Source organism: Nomascus leucogenys, chromosome 18, assembly GCF_006542625.1.
Source record: "Nomascus leucogenys isolate Asia chromosome 18, Asia_NLE_v1, whole genome shotgun sequence".
Classification (NCBI taxonomy): Eukaryota; Metazoa; Chordata; class Mammalia; order Primates; family Hylobatidae; genus Nomascus; species Nomascus leucogenys.
Window position 1 is genome coordinate 102,262,572 of NC_044398.1, and position 26,381 is coordinate 102,288,952.

Sequence of the window (26,381 nt, forward strand, 5' to 3'; positions counted from 1 at the left end):
GCCTGCCCTAGAGAGCTCGCCATTGGCCGGCGCAGCCGCCCTTCCGCGGCGGGGGCGGGCCAGGGTAGGGCCGGGGGCGGGGCTGCGCGCGCAGCGGGGCAGGGCGGAAGCGCTGCTAGGCGCCCGGAGCCGAGCTTCCAGGGTCTCTGGGTCGCCAGCGCGCGGGCGCGGGCGCGGGGCTGGAGCCGGCGCCCGGCACGGCATCGGGGTCCTGGACTGCACGGCCCAGCAGTAGGTTGGTCTTGGCGTGGGCGTGGGCGTGGGCGCGGGCGCGGGAGGGGCTCGGAGCCAGGGTCGGCCTGACCACCGGGCCTGTGCGGGGCGCGGGTCTGCGCGGACTGCGGGAAACGAGGAAGCCCCAGCTCTAACCCGCGCCCCGGGCAGACCTGGCTGCCGGGCCTGGTAGTGCTGCAGCCCCTCCCCGCCCCCGCCGTCGGGCAGAGGTCGTCACGTGCATCCCCTGGACGGGAGGGTCTGTGGGGAGGATCTGTGGGGCAGGCTTGGAACGGTCACTTTCTCCAGGCTTGGGTCAGGCAGGGCCCCTCAGGTCATCCCGGAGCAGGCTGACTCCCTGACCCCCCAGCTGAAGCCCCGGCCTGATCTCGGGGACTGAGGATGCAGGTGCACAGTAGGTCTGCGGACCTGGCTCGGTGGCTTCGCACCGGAGCCCGGGTGGGGCGGTGCAGCTACCTCTGTATGCTGGGCTGGGCGCTCCCCGCGTGCTCACAGCACACGCACCCACGCGTGGCTCGGCAGGCCGGCCATGGAGCCAGGCAGCGTGGAGAACCTGTCCATCGTATACCGGAGCCGCGACTTCCTGGTGGTCAACAAGCACTGGGACGTTCGCATCGACAGCAAGGCCTGGCGGGAGACCCTGAGCCTGCAGAAGCAACTGCGGCACCGCTTTCCCGAGCTGGCCGACCCGGACACCTGCTACGGGTTCAGGTAGGCGGGGCGGCCGGAGCCCCACGGTGGCGTCTGTGGAGGAAAGTGGCTCAGACGCTGGACTCTGCCCCACCCCAGGTTCTGCCACCAGCTGGATTTCTCCACCAGCGGGGCACTGTGCGTGGCCCTAAACAAGGCAGCCGCCGGCAGCGCATACAGGTGCTTCAAGGAGCGGCGCGTGACCAAGGCTTACCTGGCATTGGTAAGACCCGGTCAGTCTTGGGGTGGGGCGTGGGGACTCAGGACTCCCACCCCACTTGGGCAGGCCCTGGCTCAGAGCCTCCCACTACACCCTACGTGGCTGCTTCGTGTTAGGTGGGCTCCCTGGCAGTGGTGGGCTGCCCCGTGAACTGCGTGCGATTCCCTTTTTCCTGCAGCTGCGGGGGCACATCCAGGAGAGCCGGGTAACCATCAGCCATGCCATTGGCAGGAACAGCACGGAAGGCCGGGCCCACACCATGTGCATCGAGGGCTCGCAGGGTGCGGCAGGCAGGGACCCACTGGGCGGGCATCGTGGGTCCGGGTGGGCCTGAGCAGACAGGGACCCACTGGGCGGGCATCGTGGGTTGGGGTGGGCCTGGGCCCCAGGTCAGTCCCGCTGACCTCACACCTGCCTTCTTCGCCCCAGGTTGTGAGAACCCAAAGCCGAGCCTCACAGAGCTCGTGGTTCTGGAACACGGGCTGTACGCAGGCGATCCTGTCTCCAAAGTGCTGCTGAAGCCGCTCACGGGTGTGTCTGGGGTGGGCAGTGTCCTGGTGGTGACAGAAGGGAAACTGAGGCACGGGGCCACAAAGCCTATGTTGGGCCACCCTGAGCGTCACGGCAGAGCTGGCAACAAGCACTCCTGTGTTCTTAACTCCACGCCTTGCAGCCTCTCAGCTTCTCACCTGACACAGGGTCCCTGCTGGCTCCTGACTGAGTCCTTGGGAGTCTGGCTGGCCTAGATTCTCTAGGACCGAGCGCCACCCTGGCCCTGTCCTCACCAGTGGTGATCCAAACACAGTCTCCTGTCTCAAATACTGTCATCTTCATCCAGGACAGGGGACAGGGAGAGTTCCACCCCAAGGGGCTGCTTTAAGATTGCAGTGGGGTCATGACAGGAGGTGGGTCTTGGTCAGGGAGATAGGCGTGGAGCGGCCCCGCCCCTAGCTTGATCCGGCACCACCCTCGCCCCACAGGCCGGACACACCAGCTGCGCGTGCACTGCAGTGCCCTGGGCCACCCCGTGGTGGGCGACCTGACCTACGGAGAGGCCTCGGGCCGGGAGGACCGGCCGTTCAGAATGATGCTGCATGCTTTCTACCTGCGCATTCCCACGGACGCCGAGTGTGTGGAGGTCTGCACACCTGACCCCTTCCTGCCCTCCCTGGATGCCTGCTGGAGCCCCCACACCCTGCTGCAGTCGCTGGACCAGCTTGTGCAAGCCTTACGGGCCACCCCTGACCCTGACCCCGAGGATAGCGGCCCCAGGCCAGGCAGCCCCTCCGCACTCCTGCCTGGGCCCGGCCAGCCCCCTGCACCCCCAACCAAGCCCCCTGAGACTGAGGCACAGCGAGGTCACTGCCTGCAGTGGCTGTCGGAGTGGACGCTGGAGCCGGACAGCTGAGAGCCGTGGGACTGGGGCGGGGGGTGTCAGCTGCACAGCAGGACTCTAGGGAGATGGGCCAGCGAGCGTGTGCTCACCGGCTCTGGGGCCTCGAGGTGCCAGGCAACATTGGGCCCACTGGGCTGCCCTGGCCAGGCCTGCGGGGACGGGCTGAGGTGTGGCCAGCAGGGGGCGCCAGGCAGCCGTGATCACAGGTGACGACATCGCCCTGCGGCTGGCCCCGGGCCTGACGCGGGTTCCCGAGGACCTTCCTACCCACACGCCCCAGGAGAAACCGAGGCCCTTCCCTCCTCCTGGAACAGCTTCCGGCTCTCAAACTTCACCCCAGGGGCACCAGTTTTATGGACTCAAGGTCACCCCGGGAAGAGGCAGGGCCGGGTTTTGGAATAGGCTTTGCCTCCAGGGTGGGCCGCTCCTGGGCCTGGTGAGCTACTGCCCCCAACCTACCCTCTAGAGGGGCTGGGAAGGGCTGCTCTGGGCTCACCTGGCCTGGGACACCCATCCGGTCCCTGCGTCCTCTGCCCCTCACTGCTCTGTGCAGATCGTATCACCCTCAGCTGCCTCCTCCCGAGACCTAACGGTCCGTGCTGGGCTGGAATCTGCAGGCCCAGCTGCGTGTGCCTTGGCCTCACTGTACCCGTGGCTCCCCCTCTGCCCGGATTCTGAGCTCAGTGTAGTGCTTGGTGCACGGGGGTTGGTCAGGGGCCATGGCCAAGGCCCTGCCACGCACGCCCATCCCTCAGATCCACTGTGAGCACCAACCTGCTGCTGTCTCCTGGGCCCCTGCTAGCAGTTCTGCCACGTCACCACCTGCCTGGCTCCCACACAGCCGTGCATTGTCACTCTGCCTCTGGGACCCCAGCTTGGGAGCTATGGGTCTACCAGGTTCCACCTCCTCTGTCCCCCACAGCCTGAGCTCCTGGCTACGGCAGGGCTCCAGAGACTCCAAATAAATGTTCAGTGACTGGTTCCAAGGGTGACCGTGAACGTGTCTGAAGTGGGACTTCCGAGGGCCACCCAGACCTTTCCTAGCTCTGTTCCCTGCCCTGAGGCCCCAGCAGGACCCGGGACAGATGCAGTGGTCCAGGCTCCTATCGGCCCCTCCTGCAGACAGCAAGCACCCTGCAGCTTTGGCCTAACCCCCAGCCCCCACAGCCAGAACCCTGGAAACACCCAGCTGGTCCAGCCAGGGATCGTCGTAGAGCCCAGGCCTGGGCCCACACAGGGGCCTGGCCTCCCAGGTCTCAGAGCTCTGTGGAAGGGGCATCTCATGGGCCAGTGCTTGGTCTCCCGCCTGGCCCCTGCCTGCCACTGTCCAGCTCCAGGACCAGCCCTGAAACCCTGGTTAGGACCCCAGCAGTGACAGCAGCAGGGCCTGGACCAGAGGCAGCTGCCACCGTGTGCTCAGCCGAGACGCGGGTTCCAGCCCCAGAATCCCTGAGGCGAGGCCACAGGGCCTGGACTCACCGCTGCTGCTCCCGTGACTCAGTTTACTCATCCGTAAAGGAAGGGGCTGGTGCAGATCCGAAGAGACCACATAACCCTCAAGTCGCACCAGTCGGGCGACCCCAACGGACAGCACACCCATCACTCTCGAGGCCCCTCCCTGGCCAGCCCCGGGATGTGTTCACCCTCCGGCGCCTGACCCCGGCCTCCCCTCCCTCAGGGCTGACTTGTCTCCAGGCCTCCTCCTGGTCCTTGTCTGAATCAGCCCAAGTCGGGACCAGGCACGCCTCCCGTCTCTGGCTGGGACAGTCTCCCACCCTGCCCCACGGGACCCCACCCCTCTAGACTGGGGGCTGCCGACCTCACTGCCCCAACTGTGACCAGTTGCAGCTGTTGGAGCCGCTGTGTCCAGCCGGGCTGGCCCAGCTGACAGCCGGCCAAGGGGCCTTCAAGGCCTGACCTGAGCCGGACCCTCATCCACGAGCCAGGCCTCCTGAGCGCCGTCCCTCATGGTGCCCATGCCTCGGTGTCAGCCTAGAGCTCTCAAAGGGGCCCCTAGCTTCCTGTGGGCCTGTGCAGGCCTGGGGGTCGGTCACCCGCCAGTTCCCCCGCTGTGAGCCCCCAGAAGAACAGATCGGGGGTCAAGTCTCCGCTCGGCCGTGGAGTTGGCTTGTTGGGACCCATAGCATAGCTCTGGTGCAGAGGGTGGTGGTGCCACAGCTGAACCTGAGCTGCAGGTCCTGCCAAGCAGGGGCTGAGTCTCCCCCAAGATGAGAGCTGGGGTAGGTAGGCCAGGCCAGGGCTCAGCCTGGGTCACCCAGCACCCTGTCCCACTGAGGGGAGAAGCCTGGCAGGTGGGCTGGGAAGTCCCTCCTGTCTCTTCTCCCGCCCTGGCCTGCCTGGTGGAGCCCCACAGTGCACACATGGGTGCTCTTGCCTGCCCAGCTCTGAGCTGTGGCACCCACGGAATGGCCACAGCCGTCACCATTCCTGGCCCCCACATTTGGTTCCTGATGTGCCCCAGAGGGACACACAGTGCGTCCGTGTCCATGCTCCCGGGCACACAGACCAGGAGGCCCAAGATGCACCTGTGCACACGCAGGCACCAGCAAACACGGCGGACTCAGATGCAGGCGCACAACCTGACCCCTGGGGCACAGACGCTGCAGAGCAGGGCCCCGGGGGGCGCGGAGGGGCGTGAGCTGGGCAGCTGCCAGCTGTGAGCTCAGCCTTTGCCCTGGGGGAAGGGAGTAGGTGCCCACTGTGCCTGAGGTCCCCAGGGGCTGACACGGTGCATCGCCTGGCACAGCCCGGGCCTCCCCCACAGGACTGCCTGGCAGGCGTCACCGTGGGAGTGGGACTGGGCGGGGCAGGGCAGTCTCATGCCGCCTGCCAGGCCAGGCATGGAGGTGAGCGGGGACCCCGGCATCCCCGCCCTGCACCGCCTCTGCACCCACGCGCTCAGTGGTAGCGGCTGACGCATTTGGCGGGCTGGGATTGCGTCTGGAGCACCTGGTCCACAACTCCCTGCCAGGAGCAGCCACCCCACAGCCTGAGCAGCACCTCCCTCCGCCGCACCCAGGGTTTCTGCTCAGGTGAGAAGGGCGGGCGGGAGCCACCACCAGCCCACCCGCAGGGCCGGTCCCGGACCTGTGGCTGGGCCTGAGCCTCTGCATTTGCCTCTGCATGGGGCAGCCTCCCTGTCTCCCTCTTGGGCCACAGTCAGGAGGCCCAGAGGTGCCCAAAAGCCATCAGGCTGGTTCCAGGAGGAGGCAGTGGCCCACAGCAGTACCGGACTCCTTCAGAGTCCCCGGCCTTGCAGCTTCCATTTCCAGTGTGGTTGAGGCTATCCCAGCTGCCACTGGGGGCCGGATGTCAGCGACAGAGCCGGACATCTGGGGCTCCAAGAGGTAAAGGGAGCTGCCACCGGATGTCAGCGACAGAGCCGGACATCTGGGGCTCAAAGAGGGAAAGGGAGCTGCCAGGGTCGCTGGGTGTGGGGACGAAGCCAGGGCTGCACAAGGCTGCCTGGGGGACTCGCTGTTTGTTGGAGGTCTGTTCATTGGAGACCCAGCAACCCGTGGGTCCCCTAGACCCCGACCTGCGATAAGAAAGGCCCCAGGGTTTCACCCAGCTCCTGCTCCCCGCTGCTGCCTTTCACTGTTCATGGATCCTTTCCCCTCGAAGGTGGGAGAGCCGCAGCTCTGGCCCCGCTGCCCTGGGTGAGCCCGGACTGCACCCTCCCTCTCCACACCCTAGGGGGTGGGAGGCAGTGCGGGGCCAGCCTGTCTGTCTCACCTGTGTCTCGCCTCTGTCATGCCTCTCCAGCTAGTCCTGGACCCACTGCCCGTGGCCCCAGCACCTTCCTGTCCTGGGACGTCTCAGCCAGGATGACCAGTGCACGCCGCCTCACAGACATGGGCCCCAGAGTGGGTGAGACGAGACCTCCATGCAGAAAGGGGGCCTCCAGAGTGCCAGGCCCATGTGGCAAAGCCATCCCGCAGACATGGGAGCGCCCAGGGCCCTGGCCACCCCATTCTCCTGAGCGAGGGTCTGTCCCAAACCAAGGAAGGAGAAGGTGGGCCCTGCCCAGCAGCAGCAGGCCGGGGGTGGGGCTGCCAGGGCACTGTAAGCCCAGCCCTCCCCAGCAGGCAGGGGGGTCCAGGGCGGGTGAGGCAGGGCAGGCAAGCTTGGCCAGAAGGGGCCACTCCTGGCCCAGGCAGCTGGACATGGCTTCTGGGGAAACGGTGGGAGGGTGAGTGGAGACAGCATTCTCTCAGGCAGCCCGGGCACAGCCAGGGCCGGGCTCTAAGGCCAGGGTTGCCCAGTGCCTCACCCTCCCTGAGAGGGGTGGGCCGGGCCCCAGCAGCCCAGGAGGCCGTGGGCAGATCTGTGTGGGCTGCGGCGACCCCTGCTCAACGCCTGCCGGAAGAGACTTCACCACGTGGTCTCCCCAGGGCCAGCAAGATAAGGGGGCTCCCCTGCACCCAAACCCCCTTCCTAGGCTGGGTTTCCAAAGCAGGAACATGGGCTGGGCTCCCAGTTCCTGCTGGGAGGCCCTGCCGTGACCCCCACTGCAGAGCTGAGCAGCCGGGGCCCTTGAAGGTGGCTTCTGCCCCCACAGCTCCGCTGCCTTAGGGGTCTCAGGGCTGCACTGTGAGGACACAGAGCCACAGGGCATCTGGCTGGAGGTAGAAGGAGCTCACACATGTGCACCTGCCATCTCACACATGTGCAACACGGGTGGACATGTGCACACACTGCCAGACTCATGCACACAACTGTCACCTACCAGTGCACACTGTCACCTACCCGTGCACACAGCTGTCACCTACCCGTGCACACTGTCACCTACCCATGCACACAGCTGTCACCTACCCATGCAGACAACTGTCACCTACCCGTGCACACAGCTGTCACCTACCCGTGCACACAGCTGTCACCTACCCGTGCACACTGTCACCTACCCGTGCACACAGCTGTCACCTACCCGTGCACACCGTCACCTACCCGTGCACACAACTGTCACCCACCCGTGCACACAGCTGTCACCTACCCATGCACACAGCTGTCACCTACTCGTGCACACTGTCACCTACACGTGCACACTACAGCCTCACGCCTGTGCTGTATACCCGTGCACACTGTCACCTACCCATGCACTCTGTCACACATGCACACTGTCACCAACACGGGCACACCGTCACCTACCCATGCACACTGTCACCTACGCGTGCGTGCCTGCACGCATCCACAGCATCATGCCTGTACATGCACCACCAGACACGCCCTGCGCTCGGGCCCAGGCCATGCACAGGTGGCCGGTGCTGTGGGGCTCCAGAAGTTCCTCCGTGTCCTCTGGCCTCAAGGAGACCCCCATGGTGGGGGTCACAGGTCCACCCTGGGACCCAGATGCCCCGGCCCCTGCTCCCGCCGGGACCCTCACAGCCTACCTTATTCCAGGTGCCCTGCAGAGCTCAGGCCTCACCCTCCTCCTGTCCTTTGCTGCCCACTGCTCTGGGCCCCAGGCCAAGGGTCTTTCCCCAGGAGGGCTGGATGCCAGCGGGGCCAACCTGTGGGCCAGGTGAGTGCAGCCTTCCTGCCGTGGGGGTCTGCTTCTTGGTCAGGCCGGGGGAGGGGTCTGGGGGTGGCCGCCAGCAGTCTGCACGCTGAGGCTGCCGTCTCTTGCTCCACTTTGGGGGGCCCTGAGATGACTCAGTGTCCAGTGTCCAGCTTTGGACCTACACGGCCGGGTATGGGTCCCTCAGCCACTGCCGAGGCCTCAACCATCAGGCCCTGCCACCTCTGCCCACCCCAGAGGACACTCTGGTTCCCCGCACTGCCTGGAACCTCATGCTGGGCTTGGCCCTCCTCCCCGTCCTTCAGAGTTAGTGACAGTGACAGGCTGGTCAATTGACTAATCAGGGCGTCTGTGAGGCAGGGCTGGGGTCCTGAGTGGCACAAGGCCCACTCTGTGTTTGACTGGATTAGAGTCACACCACAAGGAAGGCTGGGGAGACAGCTTCTCCAGGGCTGCCCAGCAGGTGCCAAAGCCCTGGGTGGGGGTGTCTCCTCCTCAGGTGCCTCAGCAGCCAGTGGGGGTGGTCAGGGAGTCACCTGAGCTCCCTGCCAGCTGGGACCCAGCCTCAGGAGGAAGTGCTGCCCCAGGGTCTAGGCAGGGGCCACACCTAAGGCTCTGTGTGCAGCCAAGAGCCTGGCCCCACAGGGTGTTCTGGAGAGAATGAATGAATGAGAGAATGAATGAATGAGTGAATGAGTGAGTGAATGAATGAGTGAAAATGAGTGAATGAGTGAGTGAATGAATGAAAATGAGTCAGTGAATGAATGAGTGAAACGAGTGAATAAGAGTCAGTGAATGAGTGAATGCGTGAATGAGTGAGTGAATGAGTGAAAATGAGTGAGTGAATGAGTGAAAATGAGCAAGTGAATGAGTGAGTGAATGAGTAAAAATGAGTGAGTCAATGAGTGAATGAACGAGTGAATGAGTAAATGAGTGAGTGAATGAGTGAATGAGTGAGTGAGTGAATGAGTGAATGTGTGAGTGAATAAGTGAGTGAGTGAATGAGTGAGTGAATGAGTAAATGAGTGAGTGAATGAGTGAGTGAATGAGTAAATGAGTGAGTGAATGAGTGAATGAGTGAGTGAATGAGTGAGTGAGTGAGTGAATGAGTGAGTGAATGAATGAATGAATGAGTGAATGAGTGAGTGAGTGAATGAATGAGTGAATGAGTGAATCAGTGAGTGAATGAGTGAATGAGTGAGTGAATGAGTGAGTGAATGAGTGAGTGAGTGAAGCAGGATCTTGCCTATGTAGGGGGTACCACCTCCCGCTCTCCCTCCTTCAGTGTTGGGGAGCGATGGAGTCAGACCTCGGTCCTGCAGGCTGTGTGCAGCCCATGCCCTTCTGCTGGGCAGCCCCCCTCAGCTGCTTCCACCCCTCCTGGACCCTCCCTGCCACTGTCTCCTCCTCTCCGCCAGTGCCAACTGCTCCCTGCTGCAAGGCTTCTGGTGCCAGCCGGCCAGCCAGCTGCCCCGGGACCAGCTCTCAGTCCTAATCCAGAGGCTGGCCTTGCTGCAGGTCCCCCTCCAGGCCTGGCAGGTGAGCGGGAAGGAGTGTGAGTGGGTCGGGGGGGCGGCCGAGGCCAGGCTCTGAGGGACGGGCCCGGATAGGGAAGGGCACATGGGTTCAGGTGTCAGAGGTGAGGGACGGCTAAGCGAGAGCTGGGGCAGGACCCAGTGTGACCACGGTCAGCATGGGGTGTGCAGCCCCCTAGAGCAGGAGGGCTGTGTGGAAGCCAACCCACCAACTTCAAAACCACCTGGAGTGTGTCTCTGTGGCCCCCCAGGACGGGAGGTGCACCAGGAGGCAGGGTGACTGTTGGGTGCAGCCCACGCTTATCCACTTCCAGGACTTTTTAGCCAACTTGCCTGCAGATGACACACCCTGTGTCCCCAGCGAGGACGAGGGCTCACCCTCCCCTCCCCACCCACCTCTGCAGGGAACGGAGCCCGACTTGGGGTGCATACTCCGGGCCCCCAGAGCGGATTCGACAGCCCACAGGCCTCTCGCTGCACGGGCTGCAGGATCCTGGCCTGTGCAGGGCCGTCCAGGAAAAGGGAAAGGCAGAAAGACCTCCACCCCTTCACGGGAAAACCACACAGTGACATAGTTTAGAGTTATCTGAGCCGTATGAGTGACCCAGCCCGAGGAAACAGTCTCAAGAGGTGTGAGTGCCCGAGGCCGGCAGGTTGCAGGTTGGTTTTCTAGGCGTCCGGGAGGCAGGAGTTACAGGCAAAGAGGCAGAGAACACGGGGTAGGCAGACATCAGCCCGTTCTCCCTGAAAAGGCAGGATATCTCGAATTGGGGACTTATAAGTCATAGGTGGATCCAGAGACTCTTTCATTTGTAACCGGTTAAAGGAATAAAGCCCTGTGTAAAACATGGACTCAGCAAATAGGGAACGCTTTCAACTCAGACAAGGAGGCCACAGGAGGGATGGAGGGACAGCCAGCAGGCACCACCTCCCCTCTGCCTGGCATGGCCATAGGTCTCATTGATAATTTAGTATCGTATTGCCACAGTCTTTTTTTCTCTCATTTATTTTTGAGACAGAGTCTCACTCTGTCACCCAGGCTGGAGTGCAGTGGCACGATCTCAGCTCACTGCAACCTCTGCCTCCCGGATTCAAACAATTCTCCTGCCTCAGCCTCCTCCCAGGTAGCTGGGATTGCAGGCGCGTGACACCACGCCCGGCTAATTTTTGAATTTTTAATACAGACGAGGTTTCACCACTTTGCTCAGGCTGGTCTCAAACTCCTGGCCTCAAGTGACCCGCCCGTCTCGGCCTCCCAAAGTGCTGGCATTACAGCCATGAGCCACCGCACCTGGGCTTTCTCTTCTTTAAAACATTTAAAATTTTATTATGATTATTATTTTTTGAGATAAGATCGCACTCTATTGTCCAGACTGGAGAGCAGTAGCACCATCACAGCTCATTGCAACCTCAGCTCCCAGATTCAAGCCATCCTCCCACCTCAGCCTGCCCAGTAGCTGGGATGGTTGTTTTTGTTTTTTGAGATGGAGTCTCTCTCTGTCGCCCAGGCTGGAGTGCAGTGGCGTGATCTCAGCTCACTGCAACCTCTGCCTTCCAGGTTCAAGTGATTCTCCTGCCTCAGCTTTCCAAGTAGCTGAGACGACAGGCGCCCGCCGCCACGCCCGGCTAATATTTTTGTATTTTTACTAGAGACTAGGTTTCACCATATTGGCCAGGCTGGTCTCAAACTGGTCTCAGGTGATCCGCCCGCCTCAGCCTCCCAAACTGCTGGGATTACAGGTGTGAGCCACAGCGCCCGGCCCAACTTTGCAATTCTTTTTAGAAACAGGTGGTCTCACTATGTTGGCCAGGCTGGTCAGGAACTCCTGAGCTCAAGTGATCAGCCCTCAACCTCTCAAAGCGCTGGGATTACAGGCATGGGCCACCACACCTGGCCTGCTTTTTGCCTTTCTTTTGATAATCAAACAGCCTGAACATTCTGTTCCAGCTCACAGGCATTCTGGGTGTTTTTGAGTCAGGGTTTTTCTTCCCCTCCCTCTCAGCCAGGAGGACCTTGCACTGCAGGAGGCTGGCAGCCCGTGCTCCATTCCCCGGGGTTCCTTTCAGGCTGCAGAAGGGTCCCCGAGCCCCCACCCTGGGTGGGCTCCTCCTCAGGGATGAGACCCTGGTGGGGGCTGCACAAAATTCTGGGGCCGGCCGGGTGCGGTGGCTAACGCTTGTAATCCTAGCACTTTGGGAGGCCGAGGCGGGCGGATCGCGAGGTCAGGAGATCGAGACCACAGTGAAACCACGTCTCTACTAAAAATACAAAAAAATTAGCCGGGCGTGGTGGCGGGCGCCTGTAGTCCCAGCTACTCGGAGAAGCTGAGGCAGGAGAATGGCGTGAACCCGGGAGGCGGAGCTTGCAGTGAGCCGAGATGGGGCCACTGCACTCCAGCCTGGGTGACAGAGCGAGACTCCGTCTCAAAAAAAAAAAAAAAAAAAACTCTGGGGCCGTCCTTGTCTGCCTCGAAGCCCCTCGCCTTATGCACCGTACATCCCACAGGCTTGGTTGACATAAAATCAGGCGAAGGGCCCTCTGAGGAATGGGCTAAAAACCCTTGAAATGACCTCAAAGGCCAGGCTAGACAAGCCTAGGCAGGGGCGCTGAGGCTGGCAGCGTGCTGCAGAGGCTGAGAGGGGCGAGCAGAGCCTCAGGGAGCATGGGGTAGGGGGTGGAGGCCAGGCCTGGCAGAGCCCCGGTGCCAGGAGGAGGCTGTCAGGTGGAGCCGAGGGCACCACCCAGAGCCCACTTAGGAACCTGCCAAGGGGCTGCACCGGAGGAGACCCCCAACCCCGGCGTCGTGGGGTCTCCTTGGTGGAGACAGGCAATCGTCTACACCCGCCCAGCATCTGCACTTTAACACCCCATCAGTGAGGAGGCTGCGGAGGGGCTGGGGGCGGCCGTTTGGAGGCCTGTTCTGCTGTGCGGGGTTCCCCTCCAGGCAGAGGGGTGGGCACGGGTGGCCGTGGAGAGGACCTGACATGTGGAAAACGGAGCCTGAGAAGTGGGTGGGGACTGGGGCCTGAGGCCTCCACAGAGGGGAAAGGCGCCCACGGGTTGCCACGGCGAGTCCAGAGTGGACGAGGGAGTGAGCGGCACCCTTCTGCCCAGCTCAGCTGCTTGGCCAACCTGGCGTCACGGTGCGGCCTCCAGGACGACTTCACGCTCCACCCACCCAAGCTGCTGCTCTTCTACAAGTGAGTGCCCCTCCCTGCCCGGCCACAGGAGTCCTGGGGGCCCTCAACACCCCAGCGGCATCTCAGGGCTGCTGGGAGGTCCGGCCCCGCCCCCCGTCGGCCTGACAGCCTCACACTCACCTGCAGCCTTAGCCGGGTGCAGGAAGCCGACTGCCGGGCCTTCGTCTGCCGTGCCGCCCAGGGGGACGTGGAGCTGCTGAGCCATCTACCCGACCAGAGGGTCGCCCTGCGGCGTGCGGCTGTGGCCTGCCTGGTGGGCGCTGGGTGGGGTGGGCCGGGGCGGGTGGGGGGCGGCTGTGGCCTGCCTGGTGGGGGCTTGGGCGGGATGGGCCCGGTGCTTTGGAGGCAGCCTCCCGCTGGGCGCCGACCTGCTGGCCCTGCAGGGGGTGGCCCATCCGCAACTGCTTGGGGCCCTGGTGTGTGACATGGACGCGTCCAGCATCGGTGCCACGGACCCCCGCGTGCTGGAGAACCTGTGGGGCTGCCCCCGGCTGACCGCCGCCCAGCGCATTGCCCTCAACTCACTGCTGGCTGGTGGGAAGACCTCGCTCGGGTGGGTGTCATGGGGCCGGGCGAAGAGGCGGGGACGAGACGGGAGGCAACCTGGGGTCGGCCCAAGAGGTTACTGATGTCCACAGCCCACTGACATCTGACCTCTGGCCTCAGCCTCACTGGGTCCTGCGGCCGAGGGGGTAGAGGGTTGGGGTGCTGTCCTGTTGGCTGTGGTGGGGGCGTCCATCTCGTGGGTGCCAGTCAGGGACTGGGTGGTCAAGCACCTACTGGGTGCTCCTCCTGCCTGCTGGGTGTCCACAGAGGGGCAGGGGCTCCCGGGGCGGGGGACCTGCCCTGGACCCAACACCGTGCCCCTTTCTGCACCCCAGGGCCCCTGGCTCCTGGACACTGGAGGGGCTACAGGCCCTGGGGCCCCTGGCCACATACATCAGCCCTCACCTGTGGGCACAGGTGCAGGAGGTAGGAGGGGGCCCCGGGGTGGGCACAAGCGGGCTGTGGCACGGGGGCCTGGGCCTCCAACCTCAGCCCACACCTGCCCTGCCTGGCCGTGGGCCTGGGCTTCTTCCGCAGCGTGGTGGCTACATGCCGGGCGGGGAGGCTCAGCCGGCGCAAGGCCAGGCGCTTCGTCACCAGCTTTCTGGAGTCCAAGACCAAACCAGTGTCCTCCAGGCCCAGGCTCAGCACAGGTCAGTATGGCCACTGTGGCCTGGAACCCTGCATCTCCCCAGTCCGGCTCCTCCCTCGGGCCTGGCTGACTTCAGAGAAGCAGTCTGGCCACGTTCTTGGTTAGAACTCAAGGAAAGCCAAGGTCTGACCAAGGTCAGAAGGGGAGGGGAAGGGGTCAAAGAGGGGGTCTGGGCCAGGTGCAGTAGCTCACACCTGTAATCCCAGCACTTTGGGAGGCCAAGGCAGGCAAATCACTTGAGGTCCACAGTTGGCCCTGGCCAACATGGGGAAAACCTATCTCTACTAAAAACACAAAAATTAGCCGGGTGTGGTGGCTCATGCCTGTAATCCCAGCTACTTGGGAGGCTGAGGAGTGAGAATTGCTTGCACCCGGGAGGTGGAGGTTGCAGTGAGCCAAGATTGTGCCACTGCATTCCAGCCTGGGCGACAGAGCGAGACTCTGCCTAAAAAAAAGAAAGGCCGGGCACAGTGGCTCAGGCCTGTAATCCCAGCACTTTGGGAGGCCAAGGTGGGAGGATTCATCTAAGGTCAGGAGTTCAAAACCAGCCTGGCCGACACGGCGAAACCCCTTCTCCACTAGAAATATAAAAATTAGCCAGCGTGGTGGCACATGCCTATAATCCCAGCTACTCAGGAGGCTGAGGCAGGAGAATCACTTGAACCCAGGAGGCAGAGGTTGCAGTGAGCCGAGATCAATGCCACTGCTCTGCAGCCTTTGGCGCCCTGCTGCTAGGCGATAGAGCAAGACTCTGTCTCAAAAAAAAAAAAAAAAAAAAAAGGGCCCCCAGAGCCAGCAGTGGTGGTTGGCCCAGGCCCCGGTTACCAGCCTGGACCCCATGCACCTCCAGGGAGACCCTGTGTACGAGGCAACATCACGGCCGCCATGCTGCGGGACGACCTCTTCCTGGTGCAGTACGACTGTGCACAGCTTGAGGCCTGCCTGGACGGCCGCATCCTCAGAACCAACCTAGACCCCCTGTGGCGGCACCCGCTGCCCACTGAGTGCCAGCGCGTGGTCAAGACCAAGCTCGCACAGGTGCATGGCCAGGCTGTGGGGACGGGGAGGCTGGTGGGCGCGGCACCTCTGCTGACCCTGCCCAGCCCTGCCCACCTGCTCAGATCTACCCACAAGGCCTCCCGGAGGATCAGCTGCAGCTCATCCCCTCGCTGGTCTACCTCTACTCCCGCACCGAGATCGGCCAGTGGAGCATCATCTCCCGGGACACCGTCGTGGCTCTTCTGGCCTCTGACGTGGCCCTGGAGAACCAGACAGAGGTGAGGGCACCTGGGTGGGCGGGCAGGTGGGTGGCCCCTAGCCCCAGCCTGCCCCACTGACCCGGCCTCTGCCCCTAGGCTGTGCTGCAGAAGTTTCTGGAGCACAATGGCACGGTCTCCGGCGCCCTGCTGCTGGCCATCGGGGGCACCCGCCTGTGCTGGATGAGTCCTCCGCAGATCCAGACCATCCATCTCCAGGACCTCCAGTGAGCCAACCCCAACCCCCCACTGCCTCCAAGGCAGCTCGTGCCTCAGCCCAGGAGGACCACAAGGGGAAACTGAGGCCAGGGAGGGCAGCTCCGCCAGGCCATCAGGGGTGCATTAGTCCTAGGGCTGCCCTGGCTGGACTCTAGCTTTGAGCAAAGTACACAGACTGGGTGACTTTATTATTTTTTGAGACGGAGTCTTGCTCTGTCGCCCAGGCTGGAGTGCAGTGGCGTGATCTCAGCTCACTGCAAGCTCCACCTCCCGGGTTCACGCCATTCTCCTGCCTCAGCCTCCCGAGTAGCTGGGACTACAGGCGCCCACCACCACGCCCGGCTAAGTTTTTGTATTTTTAGTAGAGATGGGCTTTCACTGGGTTAGCCAGGATGGTCTCAATCTCCTGACCTTGTGATCCACCCGCCTCGGCCTCCCAAAGTGCTAGGATTACAGGCGTGAGCCATCATGCCCCGCCTATTTATTTATTTTTTGAGGCAATCTCACTATGTCACCCAGGCTGGAGTGCAGTGGCGCAATCTCGGCTCACTGCAACCTCTGCCCCCTGGGCTCAAGCAATCCTCCCACCTCAGCCTCCCGAGTAACTGGGATTATAGGCACCCGCCACCATGTCCGGCTAATTTTTGTATTTTTAGTAGAGACGGGTTTTCACCATGTTGGCCAGGCTGGTCTCGAACTCCTGACCTCAAGCGATTCACCCTCCTCGGCCTCCCAAAGTGCTGGGATAACAAGTGTGAGCCACTGCACCCGGCCAAATTGGGTAATTTTAAAGAGAAATATATTCTCTCAGTTCTGGAGGCCAGAGGTCTGAAATCAGGGTGCTGGCAGTCCCCACCCCCTCTGAACCCTGCAGGGAGAACCCTTCCTGCCTCCTCCAGCTTCTGGTGTTGCTGACAAGGTTTGGCGCCCCTGGGCTTATGGATACATCAACCCCATCTCTGCCTCCATCCTCACGCCGTGCTCTCCCCCGTCTGTGTCCACATTTCCTATTCTTTTTTTAAGAGACGGGGTCTCACTATGTTGCCCAGGCTGGTCTCGAACTCCTAGGCTCAAGCAATCCTCTCGCCTCAATCTCCCAAAGTGCTGGGATTTACAGCCGTGAGCCACCGCGTCCAGCCCTCAGATTTCCCTTTTGTTTGTTTTTGAGATGGAGTCTCACTCTGCCGCGTAGGCTGGAGTTAAGTGGCGCTATCTCAGCTCACTGTAACCTCTGTCTTGTCTCCTGGGTTCAAGCAATTCTGCCGCAGCCTCCCGAGTAGCTGGGATTACAGGCGCCCACCACGCCCGGCTAATTTTTGTATTTTTAGTAGAGATGGGGCTTCACCATGTTGGCCAGGCTGGTCTCGATCTCCTGACCTCGTGATCCGCCCGCCCAGGCCTCCCAAAGTGCTGGGATGACAGGCGAGAGCACCGCGCCCGGCCCTCAGCTTTCCCTGTTCTTAGAAGGCCCGCAGTCATTGGTTTAGGGCCCACCTGATCCAGTCCGACCTCATCTTATCCCATCTGCAATGACCCTATTTCCCAACAAGGTCACATTCTGAGGTTCTGGGTGGATGTGAATTTGGGGGAACCCTGTTCACCCCAGGACAGAGGGCGAGAGGAAAGCTGTGGCTCCGTAAGGGAGGGCCATGCCTAGCCGTTGGAAGGGTGGGGGCTGGTGACCAACTCCTCAGCCTCCCGCCTCCCACAGGCTGGCCGGGGCCCTGGATGTGTCCTCCTGCCCCCAGAGCCGGAAGGATGTGCTCTATGCCAAGGCCTGTGAGGCCTTCGGCAGCAGCAGGACCCCAGCTGCTTACTACCGCCTCATGCACCCCTACCTTGGTGAGCCCTGTCCGTGGGTGGGCACCCCTCCCCCAGAAGCCCCACCCTCCCTCACCCCGTCCCCCCAGGCGCTCCCGTGGTGGAACCCCACCCCCTCACCCTTGTCCCCCCCAGGCGGCTCCCCTGGTGGAGCCCCACCCCCCTCACCCCTGTCCCCCCAGGCGGCTCCCCTGGTGGAGCCCCGCCCCCCTCACCCCTGTCCCCCCAGGCGGCTCCCCTGGTGGAGCCCCGCCCCCTCACCCCTGTCCCCCCAGGCGGCTCCCCTGGTGGAGCCCCGCTCCCCTCACCCCTGTCCCCCAGGAGGCTCCCCTGGTGGAGCCCTGCCCCCCTCACCCCTGTCCCCCAAGGCCGTGCGCCGGTGAAGGAACTGCGGCACCTGACCCAGGCCAACATCTCCATGGACATCAACACCTTCACCAGCCTGAACCCCCGACTGCTGCAGGTGGGGCCGGGCTGCCTCGTGGGGGTGGCGGTGGGGGTGGGGGTGGAGGGGTACAGGGCTGTCCCAGGCGGGGGAGCCCCTAGGTCACAGGTCACAGCCAGCATACCCCCACTTCCGTGCTCCCAGCCGTTTCTGGGCCTCACTCCCGCCATCTGCCCAATCCTGGGTCTGGCCCACCCTGTGGGTCTTCCCCACCCTGTGGGTCTTCCCCTGGCCCGGAAGGTGGCCCCATGGCCCCTCTGCCCCACCCCTCCTCGCAGAGCCTGGATGTCGGCGACGTGACTGCACTGCTGGGCCACAACGTGGGAGACCTGCAGAAGGCCCGCAGCCACCCCACCGTCAGGTCCTGGCTCCATAGCCTCAACAGCTCCGCCCTGGGCCAGCTCGGCCTGGACACCGGCCCCGCTAGCCCTGTCGGCCCCACCAGCCCAGCCCACGGCACCAGCGGGCCCCCAGCACCAGCCACCAAGCGCTCCATCTGGTCCACACCTGGGGCCTGCCCGCGAACGATGCTCAGGCCTCCACCTCAGGTATGGCCCCCACAGCCCTCCGGCTTGGTCCCCTCTGCCCAGGGCCCTCTCAGACCCATCCCCGCCTCATGGCCACTCCCACAGGCTGTCCACCAGCTTTTTCCATTGCCTCCTGGGATGAGGCTGGCCAACCCTGCTTCACCCTTCATTGCCCACTGACTTAGAGACGCAGCTGCCTGCCCTAAAACCCACTGACCAGCAGAAAGTGGGGGCAGGGGAAGCTTTGAGACCTTTGTTGGGTCCCAGAAGAACAGCTGCAGGTGGGTGTCCTCGCTGGCTGTCCCCACCCTCCCCAGCCAGAGAGAGGGACTGCCCAGGCGTGTCTGGCTCCAGGGGGTGGATATGGGGGTAGCGTCTGGTGGGACTGATGCTGGGACTGATGGTGGCCTCCCTGTTCCATCTACAGGGAGCCTGTGGGCCCTCCTGGGGTACCTGCCCCTGGCGGTGGCCCTGCCTTCCTGCCTCCTGTGGCTGCTGCACCTGGGGACTTGCACCCTGGTTTCTGTGGACAGCACTGCCTTAGGGTGGCTGGGTTCACAAGGGTCAGGTGCAGCAAAAACAGGGCTGTTAGATTCAGCTGGACACCCACTTGGGCTGAGGGGCCAGCTCTAGGCCAGGCCAACCTACCCGAGTCCCACCTCCTAGACCGCCCCGCCCATCCCCACCTCCCGGCCCTGGGAGTTGGACTGAGGACCAGGCCCTAAGGAGGTGCCTCCCGCACAACCACAGGCCCAGGCGGGCCATGGAAGATGCTGCCTGGGCCCTGCGGAGGACTGGGGCCGGGGCCCGGGTCTCGGTCCGGGGCCGGGGCCGGGGCCAGGAGCCACTGACTTCACTGCTGGATGTGAATAAAGTCCAAGGTCGTGGTCCTGCCTGTGTCTGTGCTCAGGGCGTGAGCAGGGGGGCCCGGGAATGTCCTAGCCGGGGCCAAGCGTGTGGGGACAGGGGCACAGGACTCCCACCGCCGTCTACTGGGGCCACCCTGAGTGCTAGCCTGGCCCTCAGCACAGTGGCAGCAGGGTCAGGAAGGCCTCCAAGGGCCCCCACCTGGCCTGGGGGCCCAAGACCAGAGGGAGAGGAGCCAGGCTGGTGGGGTCCCAGAAAGTCCTCGGAGGCCACAAGGCGTGTCTGCAGGGGGCATGTTCCCGTTTACTGAGCACGAGTTCTCTTGGGGTGGAACAGGCACCACCCATGCCTGCTCCTGGCCAGGCGGGGATCCCCAGCAGGGCTGGGGCCAGCAAGGGAGTGGGGCCCTCAGGCCAGGGTGGAGGCCAGGAGCAGGGCCAGGACGGTGAGAACAGGTGCAGGTCCTAGGAGGCAGGGCGTCCCCGAGAGGGCCTCTATGGAGAGAGGGGTGACTCAGAGGGCCCACCTCCACGCCCCCAGCCCTGGCCCCAGCCCTGCCCCCAGCCCTGGCCAGGCCGCCCACCCACCTCGCACGCTGACGTCTAGGACCAGGTAGCCGTTGGGGATGCCGCCCTGTAGCCCCAGCCCCAGCGCGTCCAGGTCGTCCTGCCGCTGCCCTAGGATCCAGTCCCGCACAGGGCTGTGCCGCTCCTCCGCCTTCAGGCCCTCCACGTGGGGTCCCAGAAGCTTCTGCACCTCAGCCACGGTCAACGGCTGCCAGAGCCCCCGGCAGCCATCAAGGAGGGTCTCCTGCCCCCAGCGCTGCCGGAAGGCCGCCGGGCTCTCCTGTGTCCAAACTGCCCCACCCACAGATGCCCGCCACAGCCTCTCCAGACATCGGAGGCCTCCGGCCAGCTGACCTCAGCTCAATGGCTGCCCTTCCCTAGGCCCCACCACACGCGAGGACACTGCCCTTCCTAAGGCCTCGCCCCACTGCGGACCCACCTTACATGCCCTCCCGCCCCCCGTTGGCCCCTCCTCCACTCGGCCCCCCTCCACTCGCCCCCCTCCACTCGCCCCCCTCCACTCGCCCCTCCACCGGGGCTCCTCCACGCACCCCACTCCACTCGCCCCCCCACTCACCCCCCTCCACGCGCCCCTCCTCCACGCGCCCCTCCTCCACTCGCCCCCTCCACCGGGGCTCCTCCACGCACCCCCACTCCACTCGCCCCCCCACTCACCCCCCTCCACGCGCCCCTCCTCCACGCGCCCCTCCTCCACTCGCCCCTCCTCCCACTGGCCGTACCAGCACCGCATCTGTCCGCAGCTTCATGAACGTGGCCAAGTCCATGCTCGCATTCTGCTGACTGAGAGCCTTCAAATCCTCCGTGGGGGCCCCACCTGCCCGCCGGGAGAGATGCCGGAGCTGAGGCCTCGCCTCACACCCCCAGGCCCTTGACCACGGGCTACAGGAAGCCCACTTGCCTTAAAGGGCTTCCTTTTTTCCTTAGGGATTCCAGGGCCTGGGCTTGCCTGGCTGCCTGACCCCCGGGCGTGGGAGACTCTGGAGGTGGCTGGCGCCCTGAGCTGGGGTCAGAACCCGCAGCCCCTAAGGCCACACACACCCTGAGGGCAGAGGGCAGAGGGCAGAGGGCGGGTGACCACCCAGTTACCCTGGCAGCAGGCGGCCCAGCGAGGCAAAGGCCTGGCACCCCCCAAGTGGAGTCTGTGGCTCCCCCGTTGTGGTGCCCACCCTGGCCAGGGACTCCCTGGCTCACCCAGGAAGGACTGGATCTTCACGAAGTATTCCGACCCATTCATGTTCTGGAAAGCAAGGCGGGCCTTGGGATAGAGGACGTCCAGCTGCCTCGGGCCACACGTGTCCAGGTCCTGGGGCCTGATCGCCCTGGGGACAGGGTGGGTGGACAGTGAGCGCCAGCACACGGACCCACCTTGCCGGGCAGAGCTCTGGAGACTCACCAGATGATGCTGGGGGGCACGGAGCTCAGCTGCTCAGGGCTGAGGGAGCATAGGTACCCGGGGTAGAAGGCGGGCAGGGTGTCTAGGGTGTCTTTGTCTAGCTGGCCCCTTCCCATCACAAAGCGGTCAATCACGGTGGCCACCTGTGGGAGGGGGCCATTGAGGAGCCCTGTGGCAAGGAGAGATGTACCCCTCCACCACCAGCATAACAGGCTGTGCCCCTGACCCCAGGCCCGCCCAACCTCAGGCTTTGTCCCCCACTCTGCCCCTCAGCCCTGCCCAATCTCATGCCACGTGACCCCCAAGCCAGACGGTCACCTGAGCACTCATTTTGTGCCCTTTGCTGACTTCAAGCAATGCCTTCAGGGTCTCCAGGGACGTCACATTCCACTTGCGAATGTCCTCAGGGCTCATCTTAAGGAAGAGGTGGTCCAGGTGCTGGATCACAGACTCGGGGTAACCTTGTGGGTAGAGCTGCAGGCCAAGAGACCAGCAGGGCCCACGTCACTCCCAGCGGGGCTGGGGATGGCTTGGACACAGCAGGCCGGCGGGAACCTGAGTCATGAACTACCTCATCCAGTTTATGCTTCAGGACATCCAGCTGCTCGTAGGTGAAGGGGATGGCGTTCACGTGGTCCATCTGGGCGGCCAGCAGGGCTGCATCCACGCAGGCTTCCAGCTCCCACTTCTTGTAGAAGATGAGGTTCTCGTTTATCTCGTGGGCCTCCTTGCCTGGGGGACAGGCTGTCCCTGCAGGGCACAGGAGTCAGGGGTCAGGGCCGGAGTTCGTTTGACCCCTTCTTCTTCCCACACCTGCTGTGAGATGAGACCTTGGGCAATTTGTGACCCTCCCTGTGCCTCAGTTTACCCACTGGCAAACAGGGATTCTGTCCACTCTCTGTGGTTATAATGGGACATGTTGCAAAGCCGGAGAGGGGCAGGTGAGACCCTAAACTGCAGATGCCCACCCCCAGGGGTGCTGCCCAGCCTGGTGCCAGACTGCGCAAGGCACAGCACTCACTCTCTACGTCCCGCCGGAACCTCGGCCGAAGGACAGTCTGTTCAGGCTGCCGCCAGGATGGGTCCCAAGAGGAGCGTTGCCGCCACGCGGCCACCATGCCCTGAGGACAAGCAGGACCCGGGCTGAGCCTCAGGTGGCCGGGCATCCCCACGGGCTGGGGATCAGGGTCTCACCTGCGGGATGCTGCGGATGATGGGCCGGCCCAGCACGGGCAGCAGGCCCTGCAGAGCGTCCAGGGTGGAGACAGACCACGTCGACGGCGGGCTGTGCAGACACGGGGCACAGCTCAGGGACCCCCAAATGCAGCCCCAGATAGAAAGGGAAGAGTCCGGGCCATACCCCCTGGCTGTGGAGGGGACGCTGGGGGCATTGGCAGGGTTGTGGCAGGGGTGACTGACCCTGGGCCTTGAGGTGTGGCCGTGGGTGTCCTCATGCTGCTCATGCCACGCCGCCAGGTGAGCCTTCGAGGTTCCAGACACCTTCACTTACCCGTAGGGGGGTCCTCCGCCCTGCAGAGCCGCCCTGGCTGCCTCCTGCTGGTCCTGGTCTAGGGGTCCCAGGCAGCGCGCCAGCCGGGGTAGCACCACTTCTGCCGACTCAGCCACAAAGCGCCCAGGCAGGTCGCAAGCCAGGCCTCCCAGAGCCTGCACATCAGCCTCGCTCAGCAGAGACCCCCGCACGCCCTGCAGAGAGGCTGGCCTCAGCGCCTTTGGAACTGCTGAGCCCTCTCCGCCCTGCGCTGGCCCCAGCCCCTACCCGGCAGGCCAGAGCCGCAGCCAGCAGCCGCTGTCGCTCAGGAGCCTCCCGAGGAAGCAGGTCCACGTTGGCCCTCGTTACGCGGGAGAAGAAACGGGTGCAGGCCCGGGGCCCCGAGAACGCGTCTGGGCTGTGGAGAGAGGGTGCTGGGGACAGGCCGCACCGATCACACCCGTCCCCACCCTGAGAGGTGGCCCGGCCTGCCTCCACGTCTCTGCTGTGGCCTGGGGTCCGAGGCAAGGAGCAGGGGGTTGGGGGCTGAGGGCTGGGGGCGGAAGCCGGGTGGGGTGGGTTCAGGGGGCGGGGGGTGGGGGGCAGGGCCTACTTGAGGAATAGCAGCAGGTCCAACGGGAGGGCGTCCAGGTCCTTGGGGGGCTCGGAGAGCCGGTGAGCCAGACAGCGCAGCTGCAGGGGCAGGGAGTCCAGCACAGATCGTTTCGGGCCGCCACCCACATGATGGACCAGGGTCGCCTGGCCAGTCTGCCCACCACAACACACCCCTGCCCTGGCCATGAGAATCTGTGGGATCTCTGGCCGCCTGCAGCGCTGCCCCGGGGGATGTGGGCTCCTGTGCCTGGCTGCCGCTCCCCTGCCCCGGGTCTCACCCACTCCCCTGAAAAAGATTCACCCTTGGGGCAGAGCCTGAAGGGGGCCCAGCACACAGGGCCATATCAGACCTGCTCCGGGGGAGCTGGCCCCTGATGTGGACAGGCACCCTAGTGGTCGGCTTGGGTGGCCAGAGGAACTCTGGGAAGAACTAGCCAGGGAGAGATGGCAGCAGGGACAGAGGGGACTGTGGTGGCGAGGTGGGCACTGCAGAGCTGCCTGTGACTTCCTCAGCCCCAGCTGTGCCCACCTGCCTCAGCCCAACTGACACTGACCTGCTCTGCTGAGAGCTTGACGTTCTTCTGTCCCAAGGCCACAGCCAGCTCCTGGACACGCTCCGTGCTCAGGCCAGACACCTCCGCACACCGGAAGCCAAGGAGTTGGCGTGGCGAGAGGCTGCAGGAGGGGTTGTGCTGAGCACCCACGATCACCCCTCCCCTGCAATGCCCACCCAGTGCTCCCCAAGCCCCACAGCCCCACCTCTCCCCGGAGGACTCCGGTGCTCCCTGCAGACCTCCCCCCAAGGCCAGGTGATGCCCTCAAGGGCCGGGAGTCGCCATCACCTGGGGGGTGTCAGTCCCTCCCGCAGTCCTGAGCCCAGTCAGATCTGCCGTGGAGCAGAGGAGGAAGGGGGAGGGGACACGGGGGGACGGAACACGTGGAGGGAACACGGGGAGGGGGTGTGGGGGATGGCGCCCCCAGCCCACCCTCAGTCCCCAGGGCCCCTGGAGCCTCACTCTTGAGGACTGTGAGGACCCCGGACCCACCTGGCAATGTTAGGTGCGTTGGCCAGGACTCCGTCCAGGGGCGCAGCCTCCTGGGGGCACAGGGCCTGCTGAACATGGCTCAGACCAGCTCTCTGGAGCAGGAGTTCCCAGGTCCCGCTACCCCTGGGCCCAGGTACTCCCCAAGTTCAGCTACTTCGCAGGCCCGGCTGTGTCTCAGACCCATGGGCTTGGCTACTTCTCATCCAGCTACTTCCCGGACCCAGGTGCAATTTCAACTCTGCTACTCCCCAGACCTGGCTGCTCCCAGGCCAGTCATATGCAGGTCCAGGTGCCCCTTTGCAAGCAGGGACCATGGAAACTGGCAGGCACCGTGGATACGTGACAGAGAGAACACAGTATGGCACCCCCACCTGGGACCTGAAGACCCTCCCCCGTTTCCCCAGAGGAGACCTTACCTGCCCTGTCTCTCCAGCCAGGGCCCTCGAGGGCTGTACCCATCCTAAAGGGGCAGAGGGGACAGCTTGGCGGGGGGGGGGGCGGGCCTCTGGGGTGTGCCCTGACCCAGGGAAGGAGGCAGAGCCCGGCTGCCCCCACAGCCAGCCCTATGCACGCCCCAAAGCGGCAGAGGCCAGTGGCTCAGGCCCATGTCCCCTGTGTACCCCATGACATCACAGTCCCCCAGGCACGGGGTTTACACTCCACCAGGGAGCCCGGCCTTCCACATCTTTCCCTGAGACCAGGCTGCTTGGCCGGTCAGACCACCCATCCCACAGACATCCCCACTGTGTCCTAGGCCCCATCACTCCCTGGCTGGGTCTCCAGCTCCAGTCACCTCGGGGGGCAGAGACTGCTGCTGGGACTTGGCCACCACAGGCACTCCAGGGAGAAGGCAGGGACAGGCAAAGCCTTTGTGAGGGCCCGGCCCACAAGGCCCCTGGGCCGTCCCCGCCTCACCCGCACCCCATCTAGTACCTACCGAGGCTGAAGAGCAGCAACAGGAGGCTGCTGAGGGCGGGGGTCCCACAGGACCCCAACAGGGATCGAGCCGTTAGCAACGCCATGGTCTGCGTCTGTGGAGGGCAATGACTCAGGATGGGACTCCCTGCTCTCACCCCACACCTCTGTCCTGTGCCAGCCTGGGGCCACGTGGGCCCAGGAGGGGCTCCCAGGGCAAACTTCTGTGGCACCTGCAGCTTGCGTCCGCACCCTGGCCCTGCCCTCCAGCCACCAAGCCCTCTGTCTCCCCGACTGGCTCCTCCTGTCCAGGGGAGGGGCTGGGTCTGAGATCCCGGTCCCCAGTCCACACAGCCCAGGCGTCAGTTGGCGCCCACCCCTCTCCCGAAAGGGCAGGGCAGTGTCAGCAGAGCTTAGATCAAGCAGCCTGGGCCGCCGCCCGCGCGGGCTGGCCTGAGTCTCCCCACTCTCTCACAGGAGGACAAGCAGGTCCTGCTGGGGTTGTGTCCACCAGCCCCCTCGCCTGGACGTGGCTCCCTCCCTTCTCCCCCGCCCTCAGCTGCAGCAGACCCTGCCAGGCAGACAACACCCTTGGGGCAAGAGGGGCGCTGCAGGCACAGAGGCCGCCGCCCCTTCCCACCCACTAGCGTCTTTTTGGGCCACTTGGCCTCTCTGAGCCCACTTGCAGGTGCAGTCCAGGTGGGGCAGGGCTGGGCCAGTGAGCAGCCTGGGGGAGCCCCTTGTACTCTCTAGGGTGGGGCCCGGAGGCCTGTGGGCCAGTGTGGGGTGGGGAAGTGGGTGGGGAGCCCCTCCCTGAACAAGAATTGTCCTCCTGGGGTCGGGGTGGGGCACGCAGAAGAGGGAAGCGGCTTCTACACTCACCCCTTTCAGGAAGGCCACCATGGCTGAGGAGGAAAGCGCTGCCTCCAGAAAAGCTTGGCCCAGGCCCGGGGGCTCCACCCACAGCTCAGAAATGGGGGTAACACGCTCATGCTCAGCGGCCCTGTCCACAGGCAGAGCCTGCCTGGTCTGCCCGGCCACTGGGGAATGTCTCAGGGAGCCACAGAGCCTCCCGGTGACGGACTCTACTCCCCCCAGGCCCCAGAGGAAGTGGGGAGGCCCCTGAGGCTCTGAACACCTTGGAAAGGTGGAAGAAAACAGACCCCTCCACAACCAGAAAGTGGGCGG

At 64.2% G+C, this 26,381-nt stretch overlaps 3 protein-coding genes across 5 annotated transcripts; 2 read left to right on the forward strand and 1 right to left on the reverse strand.

Annotated features, from left to right (window-relative positions):
- Positions 1-3,526, forward strand: RPUSD1 (RNA pseudouridine synthase domain containing 1). Of its 2 annotated transcripts, none has more exons than XM_030798164.1 (6): positions 1-235; positions 757-945; positions 1,024-1,147; positions 1,323-1,425; positions 1,574-1,675; positions 2,125-3,526. In XM_030798164.1, exons 2-6 carry the CDS (start codon positions 764-766, stop codon positions 2,550-2,552), a joined length of 939 nt encoding a protein of 312 aa, XP_030654024.1. In that variant the 5' UTR covers positions 1-235; positions 757-763; the 3' UTR covers positions 2,553-3,526. The 2 variants fall into 2 exon arrangements, with proteins under 2 accessions (XP_030654024.1, XP_030654026.1); XM_030798166.1 differs by having other exon boundaries at positions 4-235; positions 1,024-1,157.
- A 1,440-nt stretch (positions 3,527-4,966) lies between these two features.
- Positions 4,967-18,914, forward strand: LOC100593785 (mesothelin-like protein). The gene is given in 17 exon segments (XM_030798171.1): positions 4,967-5,001; positions 7,960-8,082; positions 9,498-9,618; positions 12,730-12,815; positions 12,942-13,079; positions 13,165-13,368; positions 13,697-13,786; positions 13,872-14,014; positions 14,882-15,051; positions 15,135-15,290; positions 15,369-15,496; positions 17,200-17,330; positions 17,631-17,662; positions 17,665-17,772; positions 18,033-18,225; positions 18,228-18,302; positions 18,709-18,914. Coding segments are annotated over 17 exon segments (2,139 nt in total).
- A 513-nt stretch (positions 18,915-19,427) lies between these two features.
- On the reverse strand, positions 19,428-25,879 carry LOC100593460 (mesothelin). 2 transcript variants are annotated; one of them, XM_030798173.1, is made up of 16 exons: positions 25,216-25,879; positions 24,695-24,738; positions 24,279-24,328; positions 23,787-23,907; positions 23,231-23,310; positions 22,906-23,035; positions 22,639-22,832; positions 22,323-22,413; positions 22,150-22,249; positions 21,700-21,878; positions 21,447-21,602; positions 21,129-21,271; positions 20,927-21,054; positions 20,455-20,549; positions 19,736-19,922; positions 19,428-19,642 (listed from the first exon to the last, which is right to left on the reverse strand). In XM_030798173.1, the coding sequence occupies exons 1-16, from the start codon at positions 25,298-25,300 to the stop codon at positions 19,557-19,559; spliced, it is 1,869 nt and encodes a 622-aa protein (XP_030654033.1). In that variant the 5' UTR covers positions 25,301-25,879; the 3' UTR covers positions 19,428-19,556. The 2 variants fall into 2 exon arrangements, with proteins under 2 accessions (XP_030654033.1, XP_030654032.1); XM_030798172.1 differs by having other exon boundaries at positions 24,279-24,343.
- Positions 25,880-26,381: the final 502 nt, after the last annotated feature.

Excerpts from the sequence above, each read along its gene's own strand:
- RPUSD1 (XM_030798164.1), top strand. The coding sequence starts at position 764 with ATGGAGCCAGGCAGCGTGGAGAACCTGTCCATCGTATACCGGAGCCGC. Across the intron at positions 1,148-1,322 it reads CCAAGGCTTACCTGGCATTG|CTGCGGGGGCACATCCAGGA; the intron begins GTAAGACCCGGT and ends TTTTTCCTGCAG. Across the intron at positions 1,676-2,124 it reads GCTGCTGAAGCCGCTCACGG|GCCGGACACACCAGCTGCGC; the intron begins GTGTGTCTGGGG and ends CTCGCCCCACAG.
- LOC100593460 (XM_030798172.1), bottom strand. The coding sequence starts at position 25,300 with ATGGCGTTGCTAACGGCTCGATCCCTGTTGGGGTCCTGTGGGACCCCC. Across the intron at positions 21,879-22,149 it reads GTTCCGGCGGGACGTAGAGA|GGACAGCCTGTCCCCCAGGC; the intron begins GTGAGTGCTGTG and ends TGTGCCCTGCAG. Across the intron at positions 21,272-21,446 it reads GGCACAAAATGAGTGCTCAG|GTGGCCACCGTGATTGACCG; the intron begins GTGACCGTCTGG and ends CCCCTCCCACAG.